Source organism: Onychostruthus taczanowskii, unplaced genomic scaffold (genome assembly GCF_017590055.1).
Source record: "Onychostruthus taczanowskii isolate IOZ18803 unplaced genomic scaffold, ASM1759005v1 scaffold169, whole genome shotgun sequence".
In the NCBI taxonomy this organism is placed as follows: Eukaryota; Metazoa; Chordata; class Aves; order Passeriformes; family Passeridae; genus Onychostruthus; species Onychostruthus taczanowskii.
Genome location: NW_024498895.1, coordinates 192421 through 208726, shown reverse-complemented (window position 1 = coordinate 208726; position 16306 = coordinate 192421). Strand labels below are relative to the sequence as shown.

The window sequence follows — 16306 nt, the reverse complement described above, 5'->3', positions numbered from 1 at the left end:
AAGGATGGGACAAGGAGGTTTGTGTGTCCAAGTGACCTGGAACACAATATCCCAACCTCCGGCAGAGGATGACTGGAAGGGATGGTGGTTCCTCCTCCTCTTGGATGCTCAGCTGTATCTCCCCTTTCCCAGGGAAGTGGTCCTTGCACTCACCAATGTGGCTGAACCCCATTTCAAAACCTGCATCGCCCTCTTCATCTTTCAGTTTGAATTCCTAAAAGCTTCAGATCTTTGAAACCTGGGGAAGAAATCCTTGTAATCACCATATCACAGAATCTTTTAGGCTGGAAAAGACCATCAAGTCCAAACTTTGACTGCCGTGTCAACCAGACCAGAGCGCTGAGTGCCACATCCAGTCATTTCTTGAACACCCCCAGGGATGGTGACAACTGTTTCCATCTTAATCTGTTCAATGCGCTCCAGGCCACAAAACAGAACAAAAGAGAAGAAAATAAAAGGAAAAAAGAAAACTAAACTAAACTACACGAGCAAATCCTCAACTGACAAGTTCCTTTCTCCTGAGCTGGCATTTCTCTGACAAATGTTGGATTATCTTGTTCTTTACTTATTTATAGTGCTGGAGGGGTAGGATTCTCCCTCAAGGGGCACCTCAAAGTTTTCAGGAAGAAATATCAGTTTCCCCAGCAGTGCCAGACACAACTCATTATTTGCAGACAGGTGACTTTTGTTTTGCACACTTGCAGCAGGATTTGAGAAGAAAACTCCTCAAAGTGGGTCAGTGTTTCATTCCCCCACTGAGGGTCTATAAGCTCAACTCAAAGGGCTCTCTGCTCCCAAAAATGTGGCTTAAAAGTGTTCTGGCCCTCCAGACAGAGAGAGACTGGAGTCTTCTGAAGGAGTTTATAGAATCCTAGAATATTCTGAGTTGGAAGGGACACACAAGGATCATCTAGTCCAACTCCAGGTCCTGCACACGACACCTCAAAAATCTCACCCAGTGCCTGAGAGTGTCCAAATGCTCCTTGAGCTCCGAAAGCTTTGGGACCACTTCCCTGGGGATCCAGCTTCTCTGGGAAACCTGTGCAAGGGCCTCACCACCCTCACATGGAAGAACTTCTTCCTGATATCCAATCTAACACTACTTATTTTCAGTGGGAAGCCATTCCCCCTTGTCCTGTCACTCCTTGCAAAAATGCCCTCTTCATCTTTCCTGTCAGCCCCTTCAGGGACTGGAAGGCTGCATTGAGGTCACCCTGAAACTTCTCTTCTCCAGGCTGAACAATCCCAATTCTCTCAGCACTTCCTTGTACGAAAGATGCTCCATCCCTCCAATCATCAACCCCAGAAGTCTTCTGCTGCCTCTGTGCAAGGTCTGTGGCATGTGGACACCCCATTTTTTTGGTGGCCACATCCACATGGACCATGGAAAGAGGTTGGCAGCAGGAGAAGCACCACTCTCAAATCTCAGCACAACGCTTCATCCATCCCAACTCCCCTATGGCAAATCCCTCATCCCTTTCCCAGCAGAGGGAGGCTGTGAGGAGAGAGGATTTTTAAGAGATGATCAACCTCAATGTCACCAGGAGCGACTGAAATTTAAGGCCAGCAAATCACAGCCCTTGTGAGCTGCGCTCCCAGCAAAGCCGCGGGAGATAAGGGGGAGGAGTGAAAAGGAGAATCAATAAATCTTAACCTCATTCACAATGATCTGGAGCTCTTATTAAGTAAATTAATTTAAGTTAATTTAACTCGATCATGACTCCCGATCACAGTGATTTAGTGAGGGGGAAATTGCATTAGGAAAGGCCACACTCACCAGATAGAAGAACGGAAGAAAATTAGATCCACTTAGCAATGTGAATTAATATGGAAATAGCAGGTGTAAATTTCACCTTATCAGGAGAGTGAAAATTATCTTCATAAATTTGGAGAAATAGGCCCCGAGTTGCTTATAAATCTATTTAAAACAAAAATATTACAAAAAGTGGAGTAAAATTAATTTAAAATATACTCCCACCTATCGCCTCGAAGAAAAGTCAGCAGCAGGGACCAGTTTTATGCAACCCAGCAAGAAGGGGAGGATGGAATTCATTCCCAAGGGATCAACATCAGGTACCTCCAGCAACTCTCCCTGTCACTCATTTCCCAAAGCCACATCCCTCTTCATCTTAGTCTGGTGATTTGAGGATTTATTGGCAAAAAGGGCGACATCGTGGATGTCCCAGCAAAATAAAACCCTGGCACATGACTTCCAGATACCCAAAAACCTGGACTTCATGGAAGAAATTGCTCCTTAGTGCCAGCTCAGAACAAGCTTGGGAGTAGCACTGGAGGGCAGCACCACCAGCTGACACCCCACTGCTGGCTTAATTGGAAGAGGATATTAAAAATATCAAATTAATATAAAAACACAATTATTAAAATGAAATATATAAATATTAAAAATAATTGACTACTCAGTATGAAAAATAAAACTGAGGTGACTAAAGAGGTGTCCCACTATCACCAGAGCTTCTCCTTGTTTCGGGAAGAGCAAAGAAAATCAGGAAAAAAGCAGATCCTGGCGTCTTGCTTGTGACAGATCCAAGATAGGAACGATGGAGCAAAAAATCCTGTAAAAACTCCAGGAGAAGCATTTGCCATGTGCTTCCTCCAGACAGGCCAGATGATTGATCACCCCCAATGAAGGTAATTGGGAGATGGAGATTTATGGCTTCTTTAAAACGTAATTGTTTTAATTTGCTGATGGCATTTTATCAAGATTTGTCTGAAGCAGCTGTAAGATCTAAACTACACCAATTTAATGAAGTTGGAGATTAATACAGAGAAAATGATCCTACAAGTGGGAGCTCTCAGCCAATCGCAGCAGAACGAGGTCGTTCCTTGGAAAATCACCATGGGTTGAGCAAGAGCCACCACACAGACCCCAGACATTCCTGCTCTGAATTCCATGCCCAAAGCTTATCCCTGCCTTGATTCTCAGCATGGATCCTCCATCCATCAACCATCCAGATCTGAGGTAACAAGGAGTGAGGGAAGAAGCTGAAACCAACAGCTGGAGGATGAGCTGTTTTCTATTAATTAAGGCTCAAAGTCACAGAATCGTTTGAGTTGGGAGGGACCTTCAAGATCATCTTGTTTCAACCTTCTGCCATGGTCAGAGATACTTTCCACTATCTCAGGTTGCTCCAAGCCCCATCCAACCTGGCCCTGGGCACTTCCAGGGTGGTAAGGCCCTGGCACAAGTTTCCCAGAGAAACTGTGGCTGCCTCATCCCTAGAAATGTCCAAGGCCAGGTTGGAGCAACCTGGGGTAGTGGAAGGTGTCCCTGCCCATGGCAGAAGGTTGAAACAAGATGATCTTAAAGGTCCCTCCCAACTCAAATGATTCTGTGATTCCATGAAATTGCAGGATGATGGAGCAGGCAAAAAATTATACAGTTTGTTTCTGGAAAGGGAAATGCAGGAATTTGGTCCCAAGCATGTAAAAATGGAGGTGGCAACCCAGAACAAAACCTGTGGATCTCAGGGATGATGCCCAGGTAGGAAAATACCACAGGCAAAAGTAGAATGTGAAGACACAGGAGGAGGTGGTGCAGGTAAGGTTGACCATGAGCCCAAAAGGATCCCAGTTTCCATACTGGAAGAAGCTCTTTGAGACAAGTAGAGTACAGGAGAGATAAGGAGTTTCTCAACCAAGAGCTTGGAAAATACACACAATAATTGACCCAACCTTTTTTACCAATCTCTCTGTCTATCCCATTTGCTTCATCACGCTGAACTCTTCCAAAACCAACCCTCCCTTCAGATACTGATTTGGGAATCCCAAAATTCACTTTTAAAGAGAAATATCAGGCAAAGTCAGGCTTTAAAAACAATTACCACGATTTTTGTCCCTCCACATCTCTACCATAAAAGCCAGGGCATTGATGGGGAATAACTTTTGGAGGAAACCACCTGGAGCAGGGAGTAAAAAGCTGGAGAAGAGCAGAACAGACTCTCTTTGCCCAAAATACTTCCCATGACTCCTGGCATTTCAGTGGGAGGACAAGATATTCCTGACCTAAAACCAGCCAAAATCTGTATTTTCACCAAACCCATCACTTCTAATTGCACCTTGGTCTAAAGAATCAATTATTTTAACAACCTTCCTGCTTTACACAAGCTCCCGGTATTGTCTTGGTCTCTGAGACACTCCCTAGAAACATCTCCACCTCTGTGGATTTAGGAATATTCCAACACAAGATTACGGCAACTTCAGTGCCAAAATATTTCTGGATGTTTCACCCATCCAGATAACTGGAAATAAACTAGTTTGGGACAGCACCTACATTCTAGTGGAAGTCTGGAGCATCCAACATGCTCCTCTTCATCACCAACATCCACAAGTTTATTCATCCTCTTTTCAGCTTATTTAACTGCACCATGGAAACAATTAATTCCAAGAGGGAATACATAGGAAGCCAAAGGCATAAGCTGTTGGCACCAGCTCAGGATAACACAATTCCTAATATGATTTTACACTTTAAGTCAATAAACTCAGAGTAGACCAAACAAAGAGAGAAATTAAACAGTGAAGATGCAACAGAAAAACACAGAGCCAACGTGGGAGTTCCCGTGGCTCCTACATCCCAAGCAGCTGCATTCCAGGGATGGCAGAATTACCTGGATGTCACAAGGCGCCTGGTTTTCCAGGTGGGAATGGGGCTGGTGAAGGATGATAAGGCTGGAGACACCACATTCTTCTTCACGATCCTGTAGCGCGTCTTTATCACCTTGTTGGCTGGGGGACTCCTTATGAAGTGTGAGTTGGATCCTAGGAGAAAAAAACATGGAAAAACAGGCCTGAAATTTAGGTGTGGATGGGCACAGGAGGGACCTCACGGACATTCTCACAGAATCACAGAATTTTTAAGGTTGGAAAAGACCTTTAAGATCATCAAGTTCAACGGTCATTGGTCCCACATCCAACTTAAGTCCTGCATCCAACATTTTAGCACCTAAAAAAAAGGGGTGAAGTTTCAGAGTAACAGAAAGGTCTTGATGTGCTTAGGACTGGTTCACCAGCCCATCAGCAAAACACTACCACGGGAATAATGGATTCACCAATAACACCTTGATCCCAACATCCACACTGGAAATAAAAGTATGCCTTTAATCCTTGGCATTTTCAAAATACTTTTAATCCCCAGAAGTGCTGAAGTCCAGGTTGGACAAAACTTGGAGCAACGTGGGATAATGGAAGGTCCCTTCCATGGACAGGGAACTGGATGAGCTTTAAGCTCCCTTCCAACCTTACCCATTCCCAGATTCTCTATGTTGCAGGATGATCTACATCCCGGGTTATTCGCAGAATGTCTTGTGCAATTAACAGTTCTATGTTTGACTGTGGTTTTCCTCCACGAGCCTTTTTTTTTTTTCCCCAACCTTTCAGGAATGCACCTAATTGCCCGACTTTTATAACATACAGCTGTAACTGCCCAGATAATTAAAGCTGACACTCCATGCTGAGCCTCGGTCTCTGGGTTTTATAACTGATTTAAAGGGCTGGCTGTTTTTCTTGGAGATCCTCTCATTAAAATTATGGAGAGGTTGGGAGGGGGAAAGTGGGAGCATTATTTCCACTGAAAACATTCAACCCATCCCCATGTTTATCTCTGTGAGAGGAGGGAGAATAAGGTGGATTCCCAGGTAGACTAGGAAAAATAGGGAAATACATTCCTATGGTGTCTATTCTAGGGAATGGACACCATTCCCTAGAAAGGAGGGAACAGCTCCCCCATTGCCCTGCAACAGTGGCAACACCAATCCACAGCTTTACAGTTTCATATAGGGAATACTTTCCTTCTTGAGCATTCCCAACAAGTTGATGACTTGTGTTGGCTTTGGGAGGGATCAGGCAACACAAATTTCCATTCCCAAATTCAGAAAAAAAGTTATAACCCCTGGTGATGGAAAAAGGCAAAAACCAGGCTCTGCCGTGACAGAAAAATCACTGGAATTTTTTGTGGTAAAGATGACGCTCACAACGTTCCGCAATCTGAACCCATGGGATAAATCATGGAACTAAAGGATCTTCCAAGTTCTCTTCCAGTAGAAACCATCTGATGATTCAATGACTTAGAGGAACTGCAGCCACTTTACAAGTGAGGCACTTCAGAGGTCACTTTAGAGGTGAGGCAAGAAGGGAGAGAGGAAAGAACATGGAAAGCAAATGGGATCTCACTGCTCTTTCCCTACCTCAGGATTTTTTTGTAGCAGATCAAATTCTTCAGTGCAGTGACCAAACCTCTGCGTGGGCTTTTAAAGCCTTTGCAAAGTTGAAGCTCTAATTACAATTAAAATTGCTCCCAAGTACCAGCAAACGTGGAGTTTTTTCTTTCAGGGGACTGTATTTAGGACAGGAAAATGGGGACAAAAGAAAGAGGTGCTAACCCCTGCAGGGACCAACACCACACACACGATGAAATCCCAGCTATGGTGATTGTGGGACTGTCCTGAAATCATGGACTCATGGAATGGTTTGGATTGGAAGGGAACTTGAAAACCATCCAGTTCAACCCCCTGCCATGGGCAAGGACATCTTCCACCATCCCAGACTGCTCCAAACCCTATCCAACCTGGTCTTGGACACATCCAGGGATGGATGGAGCAGCCAAAGCTTCTCCGGGTAACATCTGCCAGGGCCTCACCACACTTGCAGGGAAGAATTGCTCCCTAGTATCCCACCTAAATATGCCTTCTGTCACTTTTGTCACCCAGAACATGTGGACACACCTAACCTCACACAGATACAGCACCAACCACGTACCCAAAGCACTTCCATCCCACCGGGGAAGGGATGAGAGCCACAGTCTTACATCCTCCCCAACCAGCAACAACAGAAGTTGCCCCTTTCCCTCCTCCACTCCAACCTCACAGAATAACTAAGCTGGGAATTTGCTGAATACATAATTAACATTTTTTTGCCCCCACACAAGCTTGAGCTGCCACCAATCAACCCAGAATTGCATCAAACTCCTGCCTGACAAGAAAGAGAGATCCCAAATTATTGCAGGCATCCCCCTCCTCCTCCTCCTTCCCCAAAACAGGCTGGCACCTGGTAAACTCTATTCCCAGAGGTAATTGGATGGTGTATTCATTCCGAAGCTGCTCCTTGGAAAGTGCCTGATGCGCGACTCCGGCATTAACCACCTCCTCAAAGAGCCTCTCCGAAGAGCTCCGTTTTCTATTATTACTTGCTAGCTGAGGGGTTTTGTGTAGATAATCATGTTATTTAGACAGGATGTTGGTTTAATTCCCTTCATTACAGGCTCCCAGGGTTGTAATTTTTTCCTCTCCGCGTGATGTATTCCCCGTGGCACATTTCACTCAAATCAAACACTTCACGCTTTTATTACAAACAATACCCCAGCGTCCCCCGTTATCAGCCCGGCGCACACATCCCCACTCCTCGCCGCGATCCAGAGGTCACTTCTAATGACTAATCGATCTCATTAGCTTTCCTAATTAAAAACTTTACTACCGCCATGGAAGACAAACTACAAAAAAACTGCTTGCATCATATTCGAATGGGATATGAGCATCATTTATCAGCCAGGGCCGCGCGCTGCTGAGCTCGGGGCTTTCTGCGGAGCCGCGAATCCCACGGGCGCCGCTCTCGCCTCCTGTTCCCAGGGAAAAAAAAATCCTGGTGTAAACTCCAAATGTAGAATTGTTAAGGTTGGAAAAGACCTCTAAGGTCATCAACCCAGTGCTGCCAAGGCCACCACTAAACCGTGTCCCCAAGTGTCACATCCACGCAGGCTTTTAAATCCCGCAAGGAATGATGATTCCACCACCTCCCTGGGCAGCCCAAGCAACCCTTCAGTGAAGACATTTTTCCTAATATCCAAACAAAACTTCCCCTGCTACAACTTAAAGCTGTTTCCTCTTGTCCAAGGCTGACCTTGAGATGGGAATTTGTTGCCAAAATCTCTTACCAGGGTGCTTCAAGCAGGTAGGATCCAGGAGCCACCAGCACACGCATCCCTCAGGAAAGGGGTTGGATGCAAGGGTCATTATTCCTTCTCTTATTTTCCTGAGAGAAGTACCAAGAATTGGCCCCCTGGGGAAGTTGAAGCAGGGAGGGAATAAAAAGAGTTCGCTCCTGGAATATTTCACCTGGAGAAGGGTCTGGAGAAACCTTCTTTTAAAGGAGGCTTAAAAGAAAGATGGAAAATTACTTTAGACATGGTCCTGGAGTGAAACGACATGGAGGAATGGCTTCCCACTGCCAGAGGGCAGGGTTAGATGGAATATTGGGAAGGAATTCTTCCATGTGAGGGTGGGGAGGCCCTGGTACAGGTTACCCAAAGAAATTGTGCTTGCCCCACCCATGGATTGGATGGGGCTTGGAGCAACCTGGTCCAGTGAAACATGTCCCAAAAAGCCGTGTTGATGTGGCAGTTGTGGACAGTTTAGTGGTGGCCTTGGAAGTGCTGAGTTAACATTTGGACTTGATGATCTCAGAGCTCTTTTCCAACCTTAATGATTATTCCATAATTCTGTGATTCTAAATCCATGAGGCAAGAGGAAGATGATGATGCTCAGGCTGGATGAGGGAAACCACAATAACAGTGGAGCAAATCCTGTTCAGATACTGATGGGAAAAAGGAAGTTAAATAAACAACAGGAACTTCAGGAGGGCAGATTCCCAAATCCAAACGATTACTGTTGCTTCAGGAACAGGATATGGGATAGAAAAGCTTCCTATATGGGCACAGGAATGGGAAAAAGAACTAAATTAAGTCATGACCTGCGTGCCACAAGGTCACCCATTGTCAATCCTTGGCCCCACGACCCCTCCTGTGTGCCTCCATCGGGGCTCAGTACCAAGCTGTGCCATTAATCCCAATCGGAGGCAAGACGGGAAGCAGTGAGTGACAGGTACATTGATCTTCCAGCACTTGGAAGCGAGACGGGAGCAGGGACGAATGCAAATTGAGGAGCAGAAGCTGAACCTTGGATACACTGCCAGGATTGTCCCCAGCGGCGGGGAAAACCTCAGAGATTAAAGGGATGCAGCAGAACTCCCCCAAGGGAAAAAGCAAAGCAGAGACCAAAACACCTCTGATAAAACCAAATTGCTCTTTCCAAACAGGCATGAGGGGAAAAAACAGAAGGGTTAAGGACTATTAGAGCATGAGTGAAGGAGCCACCAGCATGTCCCAGCTCCTGATAGGGGGTAGAAAACTCCCACTTGTAACCCAAATCAGCTCCAAAAAGAACTGAAAATCTCTGCCAAAGGAGATTCCATCTCCCTGAAGGAAGAAGACGCTCAACCAAAGACATCCCAGGCTGCAGCAGGACCATCATACACTGATGCTCTGTGATGGTATGGGATCCAATCTCCCTCTTTTCCATGGGGAAAGGCATCCCTGACTAAAAACAATTTGCTGCTGGCTTCTATTATGTGGATTTTGGGATGACCAATGTCAAGGCATGGAATGAGACCCCCACATCTGCTCCTTGTGAAATCCCTGCAAGACCATTTCCTAATGGATCTGATCCTTTTGCACTGTCTCCCACCTCGTGGATGAAGGGAAGGTGGTGGAGGAGCTTTTCAGGATTTTAGTAAGAAGGTCCAAGGGCAAATTTGGGGGCAGCAGAGGAGTTTGCAGCCAGGAGCAATCTTGACAGCAGAAGCACCATGGGAAGCTCTGATGGCCAGGATGGATCGCTCCTGCTCAGCAGCTTAAAGGGATTGGGAATCCCAATCACTGCCCTTCACATGAGAGCCAGGTTACTCCAAGCCCCACTCAGCCTGGCCTTGGACACTTCCAGGGATCCAGGGGCAGCCACAGCTTCTCTGGGAATTCCAGCCCCTCACCACCCTTACAGGGAAGAATTCCTTACCAATATCCTATCTGTCTCTGCGTTCTGGCAGTGAGAAGCTATTCCCTCTTGTCCTGTCACTCCATTTGCTTGTCCGAAGTCCCTCTCTGGCTCTCTTGGAGCCCCTTCAGGCACTGGAAGGGGCTCAAAGGTCCTCCTGAACCCTTCTCTTCCCCAGTCTCAGACTTCAGCTCATCATTGGGTACAGAGGTGGAAATACATCCAAACCTCATGGGGATTATCCCAAACACCACTTGCTTCCCTGGATGAGAAAAACTGTGGATGGGAAGGGAAGAGCAATGGAGGGAAAACTGAGGAAAACAGAAGTTGGGCTAAAACAAGAAAGAATCATCAAATGGTTTGGGTTGGAAGGGACCTTTAACACCACAGAGTTCCAACCCTCTGCTATGGACTGGGACACCTTCCACTAGACCAGGTTGCTCCAAACATATGGAAATGACCTTCAACAGGGATAAATCCATGGGAAACCTGAATAAAGTTCCACTACAGCTCCTCCACCCAAAAGCAAATGGATCTGGTGTTTCCCATCCCACCACACCTGGATGGCATCACCCCTGAGCCACGGAGCTCTGACACCTTTTGTCCTGGCTGCCAACTTGGCAAAGTCCCTGGAGTCAACAAAAGCTTTGGGATTACTGTAATGCTGTTAGGAATTCAGTGTGAAAGCAGACACCAGTATTAGGGATGATTATCCCGGAGCAGGTTCAATATGTTCCCACAGAATGGCACAGCAAGAGGTTAATTATGTTGCGACTGGAATCAGCTTCCAAAAGGACCATCCTTAGGTTTAAGAGGGGAATTTAATTTTCACACTCATTCAGTTCCGAGCTCTTTCAAGAGCTTCGGCCCTTTATGCCGGCATGTAAACGATGCTTTATGATCATGAACTGCTGCTTAATAGGAAATAAATCCAATTGATCCAAACTGCTTTACCTGGGACCCGGAGCACGACAGCTGCTCCGGTTGTCACATTTTGAGAGGACGGAAGAAGGGCAGGATTTGGAGCTGAAACATTTTAGATAACTCCAAAACCATTGGAAAATTTGCTTAGCATGGCAGCTGCTTTCAGCTGGGAATATTTGGGAAATTAATACCAAATCTGCTTGGCTAATTCTGTTATGTCAATCGGACCACAGGAAAAGAGGAAGTTCACAGAATCCACCAGGAGCGAGGCTGCATTGGGCGCTGGCACTTGGAGATGAACTGTAAGGAAACACTCATTTTATCAGCCAAAGTATTAAATTCATGAAATTGTTTGGCTTGGAAGGGGCCTTTAAGAACACCTTATTCCAAAACCCTTACCATGGGCAGGGACACCTTCCACTAGAACAGGTTGCTCCAAGCCTTGTCCAGCCTGGCTTTGAACACTTCCAGGGATGAGGATTCACAACCTCTCTGGGCAAATCCACATATCCTGCTCAAATAAAACCTGTGGGTCTGGATCTGCATCCAAAACTCCAGGGTTTAGGTTCTTTTGTTTCCAGGAAATAAAGAATGGGAAAACATCATCCAACTTGAAGAGAAAAATTCCAGCAGCAGGAAAGGGAGGGATTCTGCCCCTCTGCTTTGCTCAGGTGAGATCCCACCTGGAATTATACACCCAGCTCTGGGCTCTTCTGCTTCAACAGCAGAAGGACCTGGAGCTGCTGGAGAAGGTCCAGAGGAGGCCATGGAGATGCTCCAAGGGCTGAAGCCTTTCTGCTCTGGAGACAGCTGGGAGAGCTGGGAATGTCCAGCCTGGAGAAGGGAAGGTTCCAGACAGACCTTATTAGAGCCTTTCAAAAATCCAAATGTTTAGCAAAGCCCCATGATGCTTGGAGATGTCATGGGGGAACAAAGTGATGCCTGAGCTGTTGAGAAGAAAGAAGGGGAGCGAGGAGAAGAGCATCTGGAAAAGCTGGGGATGGCACAGCCAGGAGAAATCCAACAGTGAGGAAACACTGGCAGCAAGCGTGACTGGAGAGATGCAGAAAGAAAAGCAGCAGACGTGAAAGTCACAGAGCTACAAGAAACTCCCTGGGAAAATGCTGCTGCAAAAGACATTCAGGATGAGCCTCTCAAAAGGCTGAGGACCTGTACTCTCTTTCCAGCCCACTGGTGCAATCCCAACTTCAATCTGCAGCTGGGATGCTGCACAGGATGGATTTTAGTGGATCTGGTTCAGTGGATGTGGTGTCTTTGGGGTTTGGGTATTCCCAGGAAACCACAACATCCAGCATGGAATCATGGAATGGTTTAGGTTGGAAAAGAGCACTAAGACCACTGAGTCAAACTGTTCAGTACTGCCACTGCCATCGCTAAACCACATCCCCAAGTGCCACATCCACGCATTTTTTGAACTCTTCTAGGGATGGTAACTCCACCACTGCCAAGGGAGCCTATTCTAACACCTGACCACTTTTCCATGAACAATTTTTTTCTCCAATATCCAATCTAAACCTCTCCTGGCATAACGTGAAGTCCTTTCCTCTTGTCCTTTCCCTTGACCCTGACCCCCATCTGGCTGCACCCTCCTGTCAGGGAGTTGTGCAGAGCCACAAGGTCCCCCCTGAGCCTCCTTTTCTCCAGGCTGAACCCCTCCAGCACCCTCAGCTGCTCCTGGTGCTCCAGACCCTTCCATTTTTCGTGGAATACCATGCCTGCAAGTGTTCAAGAATGCGTGGATGTGGCATTTGGGGACATGGATTAGTGGTAGCCATGGCAGTTCTAGGGGAAATGGTTGGGACTCGATGATCTCAGAGGTCTTTCCCAACCAAAGCCATCCTTCATTTATTCAAATCCATATCATTTTTCAAAGGGGTCTGAGTCACTTCAGTCCTGACAGCCCCCAGAGCCAGGTGATTTGGGAAGCCTTAGAAAATAATGGGAAGAACTGTGCCCTTGACTACACAATTCCAACACCAGTATTCCAACTACAACAGCAACACCAGCAAATATCCTGGTTTATTCCCTCCAATCCCAAAATACAGAGAGAGGCAGAGACAGAGGGGTCCAACAAGGTCTTGGTGGGGACAAGAGGACACATCACCAGTAACCCCAGTAACCCCACAAGCTGTCACATCCTCACCCCCACTGCCAAAAAGCCGCAGGATAGCCCTTCCAAACATCACAGGAGCAGAAAAGCCTTCCAAGGATGAGGAGAGCCCACATTATCCACAAGGATTGGCAAGAGGAGGTCACACTGAAGGCTCTGAACACCGTTTTCCCAGCTCCAGCCCATGTTAAAGAGCCTGAATGGGTCTCTGGAGCATCGGCCCTTGTTCAAACACAACCCTTATTATTATAACAAAAGAGGGTGGTGGGTTTTCCTTCCCCCCTTCCCTTGGTGAATGATTATTAATGTGTTTCCAGGAGCTGGATCCATTCCTCTAAATGAGAGCGGGATGGCAGGAGGAAAGCTGATAAATGCCCTCCTCCCCCCGGCCTCGCGGCAGGAGCTGCCAGGGGTGCTCGTTCTAACAAGCTGCAGATGGAAGACAACTGGAATAACAAAGTATGAATTTTTATGAGTCTAATAAATCACTCCACTTTTCCTGCTCTTGATCGTTTCCAGCACTTCAGACACCAGAAAAACCCCGGCTATAATCAAATGGGTTCAGGGATCTCGTGTTCACGCCTCACCGTGACACGGGAAGAGGTGGCTCTGCCTCGGGAGCGCTCGGCGGGCTGGAATTCCATTTGCATTCATGCTTTAGGATTGACTTCTTTTTTTTTTTTTCTTTTTTTTTTATTTTTTTTAAATTTAACAAGGAAAAATTTGAATCTCTTAGGTATTCCCCACCCTCAAAGCCACTTATCCAACAGAAGGCCAGCTTTCAGCTTTCTAAGCATCCACTTAAAAAGAACCTGACCTGTCTCTGGCATTCAGCAGAGGAACTTGGATAAACTCAGGGAGATGGGAGGAAAACTTTGCAGGCAGAAGGTTCATTAAGTTCCTTTTAATTCTCCTTTCTAAACTTTGATATAAAGCAGGTGATGGACAGGCTCAAAATCCATCCCTACGAGAAACAAAGGGATTCAACTACAAGTTGTAGCCATTGAGTAGAGGCACACAGGATTGCTGAGGGAACTATTTGCCAAAAAGCCAGAAAAGCATCACATCCATGGAAATAAAGAACCAGGACGTTGTTTTCCTTAGCAAAAAACCACTCCTGAAACCTCCCAGACAGAAGAGAACAGAGCTGAAGTCAGACACACCACAATGGTTCCCTAACCATGGAAGGTGGGGTTGGAATGAGATGATCTTTACAGTCTCCTCCAACTCAAACCATTCCATGATTCCATGTGCTTAAGAAAAGGAGAATCATTGCCCCACATCAGTCTACAGTCCCTCAAGACCAAGCACAGCTCTAGGATCTTTGAAATCTGGAAAAAACCCCACTCCTTATAATCACAGAATCATTAAGGTTGGAAAATTGCTTCAAGATCATTGAGTCCAACCTGTGATCGATCCTCACCTTGTCATCCAGACCAGAACCTTGAGTGCCACATCCAGTTATTCCTTGTTCACTTCTAGGGACGGGGACCCCACCAGCTCCCTGGGCAGCCCCTTCCAATGCTTAACAACCCTTTCCATCACAAAATTTTTCCTGAAATTGAGCTAATGTTGCAGCACACCCAGTCCCGCAGCACCCATGTCGACAGTGAGTTCCCATCTCAGTATCCCAAACCTCAACAGTTCACCTCCCTGAAGGACGGATGCCAAGTTAACAGGGAAACCTGTTGTTTCCATCACCCTTATCCTGCCCTAGTCTTTAATCCATCCAATATGTTCTTTTTCCCCGCTTTTCATTTGCTTTTCCAGCACTGCACTGCATCAGGGAGGGAATTCATCTTTGACAAACATTTACCGATTATCAAATCACAACTGCAGCCGCCGACAGGGGCAATAAGTCACTTTAAGCAGCCGCCCGTATTCCAGGCTCAGGAGTTTGGGCAGCTCCTCGATGACAAATCACTCCTGTCAAAGCCGCGTGTTCCCGGCCGCTCCGAAGCCGTGTTCCCTGTTGTTCCACGCTACCTGGTGTTTAATGACAACACTGTCAGACTAAGACGAAGCCGCTGCGCCACCGACTGCCAAAGCCCCATTAGAGGGAAGATTGAGACCCTACTCTTCCCAAACTCACTCAAGCAACACAACCCACGAGTTTTTATAATTACGGCGCGAGAGCCATCGATCCCGCGCTGACATCCAACCTATCCCTATGAAATGGGAGTAGTTTGCTGGCTGACAGTTGCTATAGATTATTGTGGGTGGGTTGGTTGTTTTTTTTCCCCCCTTTTTATCCATCGCTCGACAAAGCTTGGGATGGATGGGAAGGAAGAAGAGGAAAACGTGTGCGGTCTTTTCAGTGCTGTTTCTATCCCAACTCTTTCCTTTCAAAGGAACTTCAGAGAATCCCACAATGGTTTGGGTGGGAAGAGACTTTGAAGATCATCCAGTTCTGAAGCCCTACCACAGGCAGGGACACCTTCCACTATCCCAGATTGCTCCAAGCCATGTCCAACCTGGCCTTGAACACTTCCAGGGATGGGGTAGCCATAGCTTCTCTGGACAATCTGTGCCAGGGCCTCCCTATCCTCCCAAGGAAGAATTCCTTCCTTATTTCTGCTCTAAATCTTCCCTCTTTCAGTTAAAACTTTCTCCCTTGAGGAGGAAGAACATTGCTGTTGCTTTAAAGAAATGCGTTCATCTGCTTGAAGCCGTAAACAGGATCCGTTAAGTTCCTATAAATAAAGAATTTCACAGCCTAAGCTGTGCATGAGCATCAGGGCATGTGGTTGATTTCCTTGGATTGCCCATTTGGGTGATCCAGCTGGATGGGTTTGGCACTCATCCATTTCTCCCACCTCCCCAAAGACCACGGCTTCAGCTGTGCTGGAGGAGAAAGAAACCAACGGCATTCCATGCTCAGCATGGGGTTGGATAGCACCAAGAGGCACCCAAACCCTACCCACCATCCCATTCCATGGGCAGAACTTAAGGAATTGACCACTAGGGCTTAAATGGGACCAGATGACCCAAAACCACCATTCCTGCACCAGAGATTGAATTTTCTCATAGGTCTGATCCTAAAAAACATCCTCTTCAGGATGGGGTTCAGTGAGAGGGAGCTTAAATCATGGAAATACAATGCCAAGACTTTCTCTTGGGCCAAATTCACATGGGGACCAGGGTCACTGAAACTTATGATGTGGAAAACAGGATTACAAGAAGGAAATTCCCATTTGCTACCTAGGTGGCTCAGGAGAGCCAATCCTCCTTAGAAAATCCCAAGTAAGCACTACACCAGAAAACTTGGAAATAATTTTGATTCAAGGTCCTCTCAGGCACATGGTGGAATTCATGGGGTGTCCTGTGCAGGACCAGAACTTAGACTGGATGACCTGTGTGGTGCCTTCCAACTCAGGATATTCCATGATTCCTTTCAGCCATGGTTTTGAAGCAT

At 46.5% G+C, this 16306-nt stretch overlaps 1 protein-coding gene across 4 annotated transcripts in view; it reads right to left on the bottom strand.

Annotated features, from left to right (window-relative positions):
- Nucleotides 1-16306, bottom strand: part of ZC3H3 (zinc finger CCCH-type containing 3) — a 128265-nt gene that overhangs the window by 72988 nt on the left and 38971 nt on the right. For all 4 annotated transcript variants that reach the window (XR_005952279.1, XR_005952280.1, XM_041399661.1 and 1 more), the window contains exon 4: nt 4626-4776. Coding sequence is in view for 2 of the 4 variants with exons in the window: in XM_041399661.1 (XP_041255595.1) it covers nt 4626-4776 (151 nt within the window). In the remaining 2 variants the exon portion in view is untranslated. The remainder of the gene's footprint in view (nt 1-4625; nt 4777-16306) is intronic.